The sequence below is a fragment of the Trichosurus vulpecula genome, chromosome 4 (assembly GCF_011100635.1).
Source record: "Trichosurus vulpecula isolate mTriVul1 chromosome 4, mTriVul1.pri, whole genome shotgun sequence".
NCBI lineage: Eukaryota > Metazoa > Chordata > Mammalia > Diprotodontia > Phalangeridae > Trichosurus > Trichosurus vulpecula.
This window is the reverse complement of record NC_050576.1, coordinates 289,632,950-289,648,073: the sequence shown is the minus strand read 5'-3', so window position 1 is coordinate 289,648,073 and position 15,124 is coordinate 289,632,950. Positions and strand designations below refer to the sequence as shown.

General features: G+C 34.5%; 1 protein-coding gene across 1 annotated transcript in view; it reads right to left on the bottom strand.

Annotated features, from left to right (window-relative positions):
• The window catches only part of LOC118847131 (receptor tyrosine-protein kinase erbB-4), a 275,926-nt gene that overhangs the window by 177,169 nt on the left and 83,633 nt on the right, over window positions 1-15,124 (bottom strand). The window contains exons 8-10 of the mRNA XM_036755723.1: window positions 11,589-11,662; window positions 10,102-10,192; window positions 6,686-6,885 (exon numbers count right to left, since the gene is read on the bottom strand). Of these exons, the coding sequence (XP_036611618.1) occupies window positions 6,686-6,885; window positions 10,102-10,192; window positions 11,589-11,662 (365 nt within the window). The remainder of the gene's footprint in view (window positions 1-6,685; window positions 6,886-10,101; window positions 10,193-11,588; window positions 11,663-15,124) is intronic.

The window sequence follows — 15,124 nt, the reverse complement described above, 5'->3', positions numbered from 1 at the left end:
TAGAAAAATAAATACTATCTAGGATATTGAGGCAAGATGGTAGAGTGACTAGAGGCTGGGCCTATAGATTACAGAAAAAGAGATGACATATCCATAGAGGGAGTTTCCATGTAAATAGGCCTTGACACTAATGAAATCACAAGTATAAGTTCTCTTTTCCTGTATGACATGAAGCTGAAATTGACTTATTGCATTTGTCCATAAAGACATAGAGTTAATTTTAGTAGACATTTAAATAATCATCTACATACAATCTCTTATTTGATTCTCAAAAGAAACTTGTTCCATTGATAATATTATCTTTATTTTATTGATGTCAAAACCGAGGCTCATAGAACATAAATCAGTAACCTAGAGAGAAGGAATTGGATGTGAAAGATTTTGTGAAGGTCAAAACAACATGACTTAGACCATATACAATCTGTGGGATTATTGTAATGTTAAAAAGATAGGCTTTTGTGGCATTGAACAACTTGGAATTAGATCATACGGACTATCTCCTTAAGTAAACGATAACCATTTTGGTTGTGTGGGGGACATACATACAATGTAGAGTAGGAGAACAAAAGCAAATGACTGTTAAGAGAGATGGAGACAAAAAAAGATGTAGGTATCTGCAGGAATATGTGTGTGTGTGTGTGTGTGTATACATATATATATATATATATATCTGTATCTATATTTACATGTACACATCTATATCTGAATCTATATCTGTATGTATCTATCTATCCATCTATCTCTATATGTGGATACCTCCATCAATTGGGAGATTTTGAAAGAGATATTGAAAGGAATATAAATATGTATCAATGAATGTATTTGTGCGTACATATACATATATGTATATATGTGTGTATGCATAACATTATAGTATATATACATATATGCAACATATATTACCCTGCATTTACTTTTGTGTATATGTGTGTGTGCATGTGTGTGTGGATATGTACATGTATGTATGAATTTATCACCACACATTTACTTTTGTATATATTTAAAGGGAAGGATAATATGGGAATGATGAATAGAATTGCATTAGAATGTAAATTCTGAGAGTTGAGTATGTTTAATTTTCACTTTTTATTACCCGCACCTGACAGTGCTTTATCCAAAATGTGTTACTAAATAAATTCTTGTGGAACTGAATTTGTAAATATAATTTTTAGAAGTCCACTCAGGTGAGCTGTTTTGACTTGAATCTGGAAAAGGATGTGACAGAGAAAAATTGGGGAAATGGGATAAGTAAAAAGAGGAACAGCATGAACAAAGCCAGAGATGTGTCAGTCACATGATGCATGTAATATTATGTGTGTCTTATTATTAGTGGTCATGCCTTTAAAAGTCTAAGGATGAAAAATGTCTCCAAACTTTGGGCAAAGAGGGGATGGGCTAAAGTACATCTAGAGATATATGATGCTTTAGTTTGCTTTATGCCACTTAATTGTTATGGGAGGAATTCAATGAGAGGTAGAGGGTTGAGTCAGTGGGTACTTGATGAGATGCAAAATATGTGTGTGTTGTCACGTGTGGAGAGAGGAGAGGGAGAGGGAGAGAGAAGAAGAGGGAGAGGGAGAGAGAAGAAGAAGGAGGAGGAAGGAAGAAGAGGAAGAGGGGGAAGGAAGGTAAGTAAATAAAACTATGAAAAAAATACCCAGAAATTTAGAAGGAAACATAAATGAGGGAATTTTTCTTACAACCTTGTTACATGTAGGTATGTATAAATCCAAAAATATATGACAAATAAAGCATAGTAACAGAAAATTACAATTAAATATACTGCACTGCTCTCTTTTTTGTCTTTGAAGTGTATGTTCATTAATAATTAAATTCATAACAACTAAGAAAAAACAAAGCTAAAGAATGGCTGTAGTAAATGAAAATGATTGTGAATTTCCATTTATCTGAAATACTTAAGAGAAAAGCATATTCTGGTTAATTTAGAATTACAACATATGGATTATCTATTTTCAAGTAATTAAAGGAAATTAAAATAATACTTTCTGTTGTTCAGTCTTTTCAGTCATGTCCAACTCTTAATGACCCCATTTGAGTTTTCTTGGCAAAGATACTGGAGTAGTTTGCCATTTTGTTCTCCAGTTCATTCTACAGATGAGGATACTGAGGCAAACAGAGTTAAACGACTTGCCCAGGGTCACACAGCTAAGTGTTTGATGCTGGAATTAAATTCAGGTCTTCCTGACTCCAGGCCTGGCAGCCACATAGTCACTTTAAAATATCCTTAGCACTCCCAAAAAGGAAAAGAAAAAAATATTTAAAAGTGAATTGGATGTATAGGCCTTATATTTAAAGGGCAGTAATTCAATAACATGAAACAGCTCCAGTGTGGGTTCTTAAACAGTAAACTGCAAGTGCTTGAGAAAAGTTATCCTGAAAGCTTTGTGCACATCTAGGGAAGAAGCTTTCAGAAGGAAGGAAGTATGGTAGAGTGGATAAAATGTTGGGCAAAGAATCTAGAGCCTTGGATTCCAGTCCCTGGGTCTGCCACTAACTATGGGTACCTTAGTTCTCTCCTGTCATTATGCCCCCCACCTATAAGTAGAGGAGATTGTAATAGAATACTAATCATGTTCCTTTCAGCTTTAAAAGTCAATGACTAGAAGGACTCTGGATAAGACTTTTTCCAGTTCCAAAAGTACTTGATTCGCCAAATTTATTAATGTTGAAAGAGACTAGAAAAAGGGGGACTGGTTTGGGCCTATTTCAGTGCTCAATGTAGGAGATGACTGCAACAAAGAAGAAGGAGGAATGGCAATTGGAGAGACATTAGAGGAGGATAATGGGCAGGATTTAACAGCTGGATGAGAAAGAAAAAGGGAAAGGGAAATCAAAGTATTACATTCATGATACTAGTGACAAAACAATACAACTAATAAACATAGTAACAAAGAAATTAGAAAGGGGGTAGAGAATGAGTTTAGATTCTTATTCATTACGTTTATTAATTGATATTTAGAAAGTTCATATCTATGCATATACTTACCCATAGATGTTTATGTAGTTCATATCTATGTACATACTTACAAATAGATATGTATGTAATTCATATAGTTTATTTACTGTATGTCTTAACATAGCTTAAAGTGTGCAAAATACTTCAAATATGTTATCTCATTTGAGGTTAGCAACCATTTTACATAAATATTATATACGTATTATTACCTCTCCTTTTACAGATATGAAAACAGGCTTAGAGAGGTTAAGAGACTCGGTCATGATGAGTGTCAGAGAAAGAATGTGAACATAATTATTTCTGATTCTAAGTCCAGAAAGGTAACCATGAGACTATATGTCTTCTTAAATAGAATACATACAAAGGAATTCATAATTAGAAAGAATGGGGGACAATCAAACCCATGTTTCTTTGTAATAGGCCTTTATTTTACTTAATTGATTTAACAAATTGGTCTTTTGGTTTTACATCATATAGATTTTCAAATGTATCTCTCCTCTTCTTCCCTTCCAAAGAGCCATGCCTTATAATAAACAAATTTTAAAAGAAAGAAAGGAAGAAAATAAAATCAGCAAAACCTAACAACATAAAAATTGGCCATTATATGCAATGTTACCTATCTGTGGTCCCCAATCTCTGTAGAAGAGCTGGGGAGGGTCTTCTATACCTCTTCTTCGGGGTCAACAATGCTCTGTCATTTTGCAAAATTTGTTTTTCAGTTGTTTTATAGCTGCTGTCTTTCCATTTAAATAGTTTCAGTCATTCCCCATGTAGTTTTCTTGTTTGAATCAGGTCCATGCCTGCTCTGCATTCTCCAGGCTATATTTCTGTAAATGTTTTTCTCTGAAATCTTTCCATGCTTCTTTCTGTATTCATCAAGTTCATCATTTCTTATAGCATAGTAATGTCCCATTACCTTCATGACCACAATTTTTTTAGGTGTTTATTCCCCTTTTGATGGCCATCTCCTTTGTTTACCTTTCTTTGCCACCATAAAAGGTGCTGCTATGAATATTCTGGTTTGTGGGGTTGTTTTGTTGTTATTTGTTTTGTTTTGTGGCAGGGAGGAGGGAGGCCTTTCTTTATATCAGTGATATCCTTGGACTATATACTTAGCAGTGGAATCTTTTAGTCAAAGAGTACGGTACCAAATTTACCTGAAAGTGTAGGATTAATTTTCTGGAAACTTCTATAATTTGTTCTTAAACTTTTTAAAGCACAATGATGACATTAGAGATGCTTGGCTGTCTTATACATTGCCAGTAACCCTGTAAATTCAGTTCCCACTGTAGGGAATGAGGCAGGTACTGTCTCTCTTCGATTTTTGTGTCCTCAAGTCTGAGTTAGTCCTTCAAACTGCACTATCTGCTTTGAAATCTGTGACTTAAAAGATCAAGACAGTTCACTCATTTGTCACCCCTCACTGATTCAGGAACAGTTTTCTTTTCTTGTTCTGACTGCTTTAAATCTTCTTAAATCTAAATCATAATGAACATCATAATGCTGTTTTCATTTTTAAAAAATCAATTCAATCTGTATATATACATATGTATGTGTATGTATATAATATGCCCATCATATTATATTTTACAAAATATGCAAAGCATATTTTAAAGTAAACAAGCTAAATCTGAAAAGCAATGTACAAAATTTTATTTCATTTAGCTATTTTAAAAATCACCATGACCACAACTCATCAAAATGAGTTCATCATGAGTGAAATATGTACAATTCATTTCTATAGTGATCTACACTGTCATACAGGACTGGAAATGATCAGCCCAGACCTGTCCAAGTTCAAAGGTCTGCTTAGAGTCAATTCCAGTCAAGTAATATGAATGATTTTCTTTGATTTGAGCTAAACTGAGAACTTTCCTCTCTATATAGAGATCTCATCATGTCCTTTTTTCATAGGTTTGTGAGACTTCAAAAGTAAACTTGCAATCTGGATAACTAGCCTGAAAGGAGAGTTGCTTAATTTCATACTAAAAATGCTTAATATCATATTCAGAATAATTTTGAAAGAACAATAGAATATACTAATGACCACATAATATGAGCCCAATAATAACATGGTAAGAATGCTAAATATGGAGTCAACAGATCGTTAAGTATGAATCCTGGTTTTCCTATTTATTGCATGTTTGACCATTGGGAAGTCACTTATCATTTATCAGTTTCAGTTTCCTCACTTCTAAATTAAAGGAGTTGGAATAGATGACAGTGCTTTGAAAACGTTAAGGCATTCTATAAACAAAAACTGGTATTATAATAATTAATTAGGTAAAGTTGATGAAGACAGGAAATACAACATAGTGGAGAAAGAGCAGATCTTAGAGTTAGAAACACTTGTGCTCAAGTTTTGCCATATACACATACATACACAAATAAGTGTATGGGGTCAGGGTACAGTGTGCTCCACTGTGACTAATCAGACTAGTATGAGCTTGAAAGGCTTTGCCACAGGTTGGGCACAAAAATAGTCCATATGAACATTTAGAGTGGAGATGTCTCTAAATTTGCTCAACTCATGTTTCTTTTGAAATATGTATGTATGTACATATGTATCTATTTGTGTAGATGTGTGTATATACCCACACACATACAGGTGTGTTTGTGTATGTGTGTTTGCATTTGTGTGTGTATGTGTGTGTGTATGCGTGTGATGTTTAACCATAGAAGTCATTCAGCTTGTCAATGACTCCAGGCAAATTTCTAATTTAGCCAAGTTGCTGATCTCCATTAGTGGAGGAAGTTTCCATATTAGGAGGTTGCTACCCTGATGAAATCATTGATCTGCCTCCTTAAAAAAATCATCATAGCAAGGCACCATTGGTGTCTTACATTGCAGACATCATCAACATAGAAAAGCCTGTCAACAGAGTGTAAAGAATTACCCACCAAATGAAAAAAAAAGAAACTCAGTCCTGGAAGGGATCTCTAAGTCCACTTAATATGTCACACCTATACAAGGATCTCCAACAATATCCCATTGCCTCCTGAGGCAAGACATTGTTTGGAGACTATCAGGAAGTTGTTTCTTATAGTGAACTCAGATCTATCCCTCCACAGTTCCTACTGTCTTGGCCCTCCAATCAATTTATATTCCACCAGAATGTATAATGCTATCCAAGATTTCCTCTTGCTGGGGAAGGATAACGGAGTCATCAATTTTGGCCTTTGGTGGATTCAAATGGTGCCATTCTCATTCTAACTTGTAATAGGCCAAAATATTAGAACAAGGCTGATAGACAAATAGATAGATAGACAGACAGACAGATAGCTAGACACAGAGAGATAGAGAGATCGCTAGACGTATATGTTAATCATCAGTCATGGCACTGGATAGAGTATTAGAGGTGAGAAGAGCTGAGTTCAAATTCAGCCTCAATCATTAGCTGTGTGATCCTAGAAAGTTACTTAACATCACAGTGCCTCAATTTCCTCATTTGTAAAATGGGGATAGTAACAGTACCAAACTCTTTGGGTTGTTTTGAGGATTTAAAGAATTAGATATTATTCGTAAAGCATTTTTCAAACCTTAAAGCAAGTCTTTAAAAGATAGCTAGCATACTCTTAATTTTATGGCTTTTTAAATTATATCTAAGTTTGACCACAGGAATGCTACCCTCTATCCTGCCATCATAAGCACTTGTGACAAGAATCATAATGTGAGCCAACATTTTCTACCTTGGTATATGTACTTACTGCAGTTCTCTGCCTTTCTGTTGTCACGAATCACTATTCTTTGGTTGAGAGTACTGAAGAGGGTGGTCCAATTAACTGTATGGTAGTAACATAGGTTGGTGTTGTCAGTTATATAGATGTTTCCTGCACTGATTTCCTTCAAGGACTGGAACTGCAAAGAGGTGATGCCTTGTTGCTTAAGGATAAGCAGTGAGAGGCCACTGGAGGGAAAAAGAAAAGAGAGAAATTAATGAATGTTTCTAGAACATTCAATCCATTCATAAAGAAAGGTTGTCACAAAGTTCCCAGAATTTTTTTAAACATGCTTTCAAAATACACAATAATTTGTTTGAAAGCATCTTATTCAAGTAACCCAAAGGAAAACAAAACAGAAAAATGATTACTAGGATGCATGACCACTGTTAGCCTAGACAATATTATTTTTTCATCTTTGTATTTCCACTACCTAGTACAGTGCTGTGCATATAGTAAGCACTTTATACACTAGACCTCATGCTAGTCTTAGGGACATTCCCTGCATGTGGTCTGGAGGCACTTTCAGAATGAACTCGGGATATGTTGGATCTATTTGCATTCTCAGAAAAGAAAGAATGGAGTAAATGCTTGAGATCATCCCTTATGTAGCTATGGTAGCTATGGACAGTTTTCTTGTACTGGGACTTTGGCAGGAAGCTACAAATTGCCAACCAAAAGCATTTAGTTGTTATCTTTCACTCAGGAGAAAAGTTAGAAAGATAATTATCAAAACAGATCTGCTCAGAAGCCCCAACCATAAAATTTACCATGGTAATTTACCATAAGAGTTGGCCTTAGAAATCCACCAGTACTGAAAGATGACTAAGCAAGTACAAGAAGGAGGGGCCATGATATTCTGCAGTATTCTACAGAAAGTATGCAACATTTATGGTTCTAACTATATTTCTGTCCTTTACAATATACCATCTCACATATTCATCGTTTTTCACTGGACATCCACCATGCTTGGAATGCACTCCCTCTCTTCCTTTAAAAGGCAGTTCAGATACCATTTTCTGCATGAAGGCTTTCCTGATCTAATTTCTAATGCCCCTTCCATATTATCTTCTATTTAACTCTTTATAGATGTGTGTATATGTATGTATATGTATATATGATTGTATTATTTTTATATTTCTGAAGATGGTTTTATATGTAGTTTTTCCCCCTCACTAGAATGTAGGCTAACTGAAAGAGAGATCATTTCCATTGCCTAATAGAATGCATGGCACATAGTACATACTTAATAAATAACTATTGATTGAGTGATCTAAACAACACTAAGAAACCATTAGAATTTTAAAACCATCTGCCCCATGATGGAAGTTTCTTGAGGGTAGGATATCTTGAAGACACCTTATATTTTGGTTTTCATCATCCATGGTTATTAGGACTATACTGTATAGATAAAATAGGAACTACTATACACTTCCTATCACACACACACACATACACGCGCACATGCACATATACACCTCCCACAATGGTCCAGTATCACAGAAATACACACACACACACACACACACACACACACACACACATGCATGTTGAATGACTGTTCATTTTTCCCAAAGGAAGATACTAACTAACTTGATCCATTACTTTATATTTTTGCTATAATAATATGCTGAGGTACACTCTAAGATATGAGTAACAAATATAACATATACAGAATTAATTGTATTATAAATTATCCCTCAGTGATTAAAATGCTCTGATGATAATGGAAAGAAGATGGACCAAAAGGAATGGGATGTAAGTTTTAAAAATCAAGGAATGCCATGGAATGAAACTGAAATACTAAAAACTGATGGCCTAAAACATTCAGTATGTGTCACTACAACAAAAGCAAGTCTTATTTCAAGGACATTTTTATCATCCTATAGTTTTCCTTTTTTTTGGTGGGGAGGGGGCGAAGGGATTTATCTTTGTTTTTTTCACTTGAAAAATAAACCTTTCCTACACTGTAACCAACAAATGGACATTATTTAATAATTTAGTAACAAAAGCTTTTTTTTAACTTCCAGATTTTTTTTTAACAAAAGACAATTTAAGATGGCAATAATTGTCCTTCCAATTTACAAGAACAAGTAGCTCAGGAATGAATAACAATATGGTATTCATTCTGAAATCTTTGTTCTTCTTCTCAAACTGCTAGAGGTGCTGAGTGTTGTTACATCAGCAGAACGCTCTGCCTGATTGATAGCGTTTGGTTCAACTGAGAGTTAGCATTAGTGGTATATATCATCCAGATGGATTGTTTCCATTGGCTATTATTTTTCATTACATTGGCTTCCTTTTTAGTCTTTCCTATCAACTTTTGTACAAATATAGCACTTGTGTCAGTGGAGTGTGAGAGTTTTTTTTCTTTTTCTGTGAAGCTTTGGTAGAGAAAGTTCAGTTGCCATTTTTCACAATTTCATTTCTTAGCATAGGCTAGCACAAAATTCCCCGCCTCAGGTTCACAAGTTCATATCTATGTCTAGCACTATGCACTCCCACACATGAGAAGCCCAAGGTAAGGAGTAATCCCTAAAATATTACCACTTTGTGATCTGATCCATGTGGTGATTCCTTCCAACAACAGAGGTCTGAGATCATCCTCCATGACTTCCAACCGTAATGGTGGTTGCCTTTTTCAGATTCTCTTTTCTTTACATGGATACCAAATGAACATGTAGTTTGTCCCCCTATTAGCTTTCTCCTTCCCATGTTTACTTCATGGACAGCCTATTTCTTTTATTTTCCCATTATCCATTTCTCTAAAAACTTCCTTAACACTGAACATCCTGAATAATTCATCATATGTAATATGTTAAAACATGCTCACATCCACAATGTTCCATTCCATGAGGGAGCTTGACTGACTATTTCAATTACTAATCCAGTGTGCTAGTTAAAACGTATCCTCTAGATTTACTGAACTCTGCTTTGATCTCATTGTCATGCAATATGTTCACATATACCCATCGGCTGGTAAAGTAACTAACTACTCAAATACTATAACTGCAATTCTTGATCCAACTGTCAGCACCGATGGGTAACTGTCATCCAAACATATCTTTTGATTATGATGAAATATGATTAAAAGTTAGGTTGAAATCCGTAGCTTATATCCTATATTTTCAACCCAGCAAAAGCACAGTATTGTTTTAAATGATTTAGGGAGCTGAAAATTCAAGAAGCATAGTTCCTACATTCTGTAGTCCATCATTTGTGGCATGTTTTTCATTATGAGTTTTATCTCCAGGATGGAAAATGGAAAAGTTGATATTTCTAGAGCAGTGAAATCAATGAGCCCAAGAGATTTCTGATATTTTACATAAGTGTTTAAGAAATGTATCTACTTCTACTGAACTTTGAGAGTTCTACAGACTAAAACACAGATATTGAACACATACCTATACAGTACTCTTCCACCAATGGTGACCAGGTTAGAAAAGACACTGAAATCTGTCATGTTTGGGGGCCAAGACTGTATGTTCAAGAAACCTGAGGAAGATAAGGGCAAAAAGAAATGTCAGTATCTCATTGTCTCCTTCATGGTGAATCCTTCAGATCTTGAAACATGACAGGATCACCTTATGTTGAAATAACATGATGGGCATGTGAGAAAACCTACAAATATGTGAAGAGCATTTCTGATTGGCAGTTGTGTCATTCCAATAATAGGATTTTTCAAAAACTCAAGGGGTTCAGAAGGGCATTCCTACTTTCTGTCCTGAAATGCATGTCCACTGAGGAGTAACAAAAAGTACAAAATGCCATATTTCTGATACAAATGTATTCAGAAAGATCAGATTTAGACTTCAAAGGTCAGCATTGTGTAGTGGATAATAGGTTAGTATTGGTGTACATAACAGCTAGGAATGAATTCTCCTTTGAACACTAACTAGCCCTTTGAAGTCATTTCACTTTTCTGCATCTCAATTTCCTTACTTATCTATTTCACAGAGCTGTAGTAAAGATCCAATGGAATAATATTTATAAGGCTTACTATAAGCTTTAGTGCATAACATAAAGGTTATTATCATGATCATTTTTAATAGTTTTAACAATAACTGTCCCTCAGCCAGATGGAGCAGTAGATAGTTCACCAGCCAAAGAGTCAGGAGGACCGGAGTTCAAATTTGACCTCAGACACTTACTGGCTGTATTATCCTGGGCAAGTCATTTAACCCCAACTGTCTCCAAAAAAAACAATAATAAAAACTGACCCTAATTTGATGTCTTCTGACATAAAATTTGAAGTCTTGCAAGTTTTTTGGATTATTATAGTTTCAAGGGTCATATGGTAAAGAGATTTCATGAATTTGAGTAAGAAGATCTATGATCAAGTTCCAGCTTTCTGGTGAGAAGTAGTGAATTTGGACATGCCATTTAGATTGTGTGAGGCTCACTTCCCTCATTGCTAAAATGGAGGCTTAATATCTGCTCCGTCTACCAGATTGTTGTGAAGATCCGATGAGATGTGTGCAAGTCCCTTGAAAAGTGTTGATTACTATGTAAATGTGAGGAGCTATGACAAAGATGATGGTGAGGATGATGAGATGCTACACTTTGGCCATACCATCAAAGACACAATACAAGTGTAATTGTTATATTAAATAGCAATATATTGCACAATGTTATTTGGGTATGAGGATCATTTGGTACTTGCAATACCCAATAATTTTTAATTTCAATATCATTTTCCCCATTTGCAGAGACTTTCAAAATGAATGCACAATATTAAGTATTTGCAACCCTTCATGAAAAATTTCATGGTTTTGAGAAGCTCATATTTAATTTCAAGAAGATCCTGATTAGAATATTGTATGTATTTTAAATAAAACCAACACAGAATAAAAAACTGTTTTGCGTCATAACTCTGTTTCTCCATAGTTACCTGTTATTTCTCTGACTGTCCGGAAGATGTTCAGTTTCTCGGGGTCCATGGCTTCAATTGCATTGTAAGGATCCCTAAAAATGAGAACATTCTTGGTGAATTACCCAAGAATAAGCCAGTACAGTTCTATCACATCAAGAGGTAAACTTGTGAAAACCAAGTCTTTCCATATAGCTTGAAAACTCCTGTTTGACATGAGGATAACATGTAAAGGTTGTCTTGAACACTCTTTGTAGTCACTATTATTATCCTGAGCAGGGAGAAATGGTTTATTTTAACGGCATATTCTAAAACTTCTGGGGCATAGGATTTTTGGGTCACAAAAATCTCTAAGTTTGGGCCATTTACTAAGCATTCTGAGTGCTAACGGGACATAGAAGAAAAAAAAATCCAGATCTGATACAAGACCTGGATTCAAATTCAAGCTTTGCCAGGCTTACTAGGCATGTGATACTGGATAGTTCATTTTGTCTCCCTGGGTCTTTCAAATGAGTTGTTGAGAGATGATCTACAAAATCTTTCCCGACTCTAAAATCCTTGAACAATTTCTAAAACAAACACAACTATCTGTCTCTTTGCATTTTCTCTAGAAATTAATATGATTGAAAATTTATATATTCTCTGCAAAATCTCATATCACATCTAAAAGGGAAATGCTACATGAAATGATGTCAGTGCTTTGATAATAGTGAGGGCAATTAGTTCTTTGTGACCTCAGATGTGGTGCAGATGGCTAATCAAACCCATTATTAGTTAACAATTAATTAGTAGAAATAAATGCAGCTGGGTTTCTAGATTTATTTGGGATAAGGTTTCCTTTTTATCTTTGGGATCCATTTTTTGAGAGACTGTTCTCACCATAAATTATTCTTTACAGAGGCATTTTCCTTGCTATCCAGCTAAGTATTCATAGTTTGTCTAAAATATGTTACAGGGTACCACTAATTAACCTTAAATAACCATCATTCTTGTTCATCTGTATTTACAATACATGTTAAGGTATAGGGCTTTTGAGAACAAAATGCAATTTAACCATATTTTATACCCCCAAATAAAAAAGAATAGTTTATTTAAGATTTTATCTGTTCCTAGAACAGTAAAGGCATTTCTGTTGTTAATGGTATTGATCTATGAATATTATAACCATTTTAAAGATAGGCAGAGTATGTTTTCTCATTTCATAATATTAATTTAACCTGCAAACCTCTTAAGAAATTTCTAATTTAGGAAACTAGCAGTGGTGTCCGACACAATGGTCTTGAAATCTTGGTTAGCATGATGAAGTCATTACATACTGAATACGTACAAACATAAGGTAGCATCAAAAAAATTTTCTCAAAAAAGTAACTGTCCATGGTATTACAGGTAAGCAATGCTAATGATGTTCTGAGACTCATTTCAATGGGATTGAAAGTGGGTTTACTTTTGTAGCCTAATTCCCTGAACAGAACATTTCACATAAGTAATGAACCTGTCCTTTTGATATTTTCTATCTAACCATAACACTTCATACTGTATCCTGCATACTGTAACCTGTGGAATGCTTCCTGCTACCACTAGGTTAACAAATTCTGGTAAAGGAGCTTCAAAAAATGATTATAGCTAAGATTAGCAGACACATGGAAGGTGTTTCCTATAACTCAATCATAAATGATGGATTAGTGCTTTTTCATAATGTACTATATTGTATATTTCTCCAGATCTCCAAAAAGGACTCTGAAATTGTTTTCTTGACTCTCTCCCTATTATAGTAAATAGGTACTAACAAAATGTCAAATTCAGGTTCGAATAAGAAGGCAAAAAACTAAAATAATCCTTTATGTTGCTAAAAGAATTTGAAAGCAACCATTTGTATATAGAAAACTTTTATTCTCTGAAATACTAGACTAAGTTTTCCACCATGTGTACATCTATGAACTGCAGTACTTGTATACTTTGCAGAATAATGGAGTCCGCTGCCTTGCTAATGAAATGCTCCACATTCAGCACAGGCATTGATAAAAAGGGTTACAGGGAGTGCTTCCAGACATCCAGAACTTAAATGAAATCTGGAATGTTAGTGTTAAGCTCAGGATTCTCAAGGGATTCAATATCCTTCATTTGGCAATTTAGGGCTCTCATAAAAAAGAAAGTAGCAGATTTACATTCACAAATTTTTAAAAAGTAACATCTGATTGTCTCACGAAACCCAAATGATATTTTCCCTAAGAAAGTATGTTCAAAGTTGAATTGAAAGGCATTCTAAAGACATACTGTCAACTTGACATTCTGTATGTGACCTTTGAGCATGCCATTGGGACCCAAAATAAAATTTAAGCATAAGTTAAGATATACTCAATGTGTAGATTTTTATGTTCAATTGAAATCATGCTCAATGCTTACAAAAGTGAAATGTTATTTCCTATTCATTCTCTTTCACCACAGCATCGGAATGTCAGGCTCCCTATTCCCATCTGTCTGCTACTAACAACATCCCCAAATCATGTATTTTGATAGCATTTTCCCAGTTTACTCCAATGCACTGACACAGAATCAAGTTTGGCAGACCAAGAAAGAAATGTTGTCATTTTTATTAGTTAAAACAGCTGAGCACTGCCTAGTGATCCCCATATTAGATGAGGTCTAAGAAATTCTTGTCTTAGCCCTTGTTTTCCTGTAGGTTGTACAAGCCAATTAACCTTTGTGGGCCTCAGTTTGCCTAACAGAAATTAAGATTTAAGTGCTTGATAATTTGTAGAGCAATTTAAGGTCCTTTTGAGAAAACTTGCTTCAGTTATGTATCATCCCATTCCATTTTAATATGACTTTGTTCTTCTTGTTATAGTTCATAGAAGCCCCTCAGCTATTTTAACCAAGCTACATGATCTTATTAAAAACTGGTTAGTAGCTTATTGAGGGTAATTAGAGTAAAGTAGTTGATTGAGGTGCCAGGATTTTTCAATTTGTACTTTCCTTTATTTTTTACCTTTTAAAAATAATTAAAAGAGATTTTTTGAAAGTAATCTCCCCCACTGAGATGCATTTATATCTAAATCATTTTTTCCTCTCCCAAGATGACATGAAAAGGCTTAAGAAAATACAGGTCAGGCTTATCATTGTGGCAGGAAAATGGGAGGGTGGGATTCGAGAAAGTAGAGTTAATTTTTTTATATACTAGGAAAATGTTAGATGTAGTTTTTTTAGATACATGTTTCTATTAATTTTCACTTCAATTCTTCAACATAATAGCTATAATTAAATACTGACAGTACTTGGAGTGACAACTGAGACTCGTGAAATCTCTATTTAAGAAATATTGTCATCATAAGAGTCACTTGGCTTTAATTTGGTATTTGAAATAGTAGAAAAGAATGTTTGCCACTCAATGTGTGGTGCTGAAAACTGGATTTTGTCTTTTTAATCCAATGTCCTAAGAGGACAATCACAATTTCAACACAAAACCCAGAAAACACTTAGGCTTTTTTTTTAATAAGACCAGAAGATCCTTTAGGGTATTTCTACTTCATAAACTGAATTGATTTTGAGAAGGATATTTA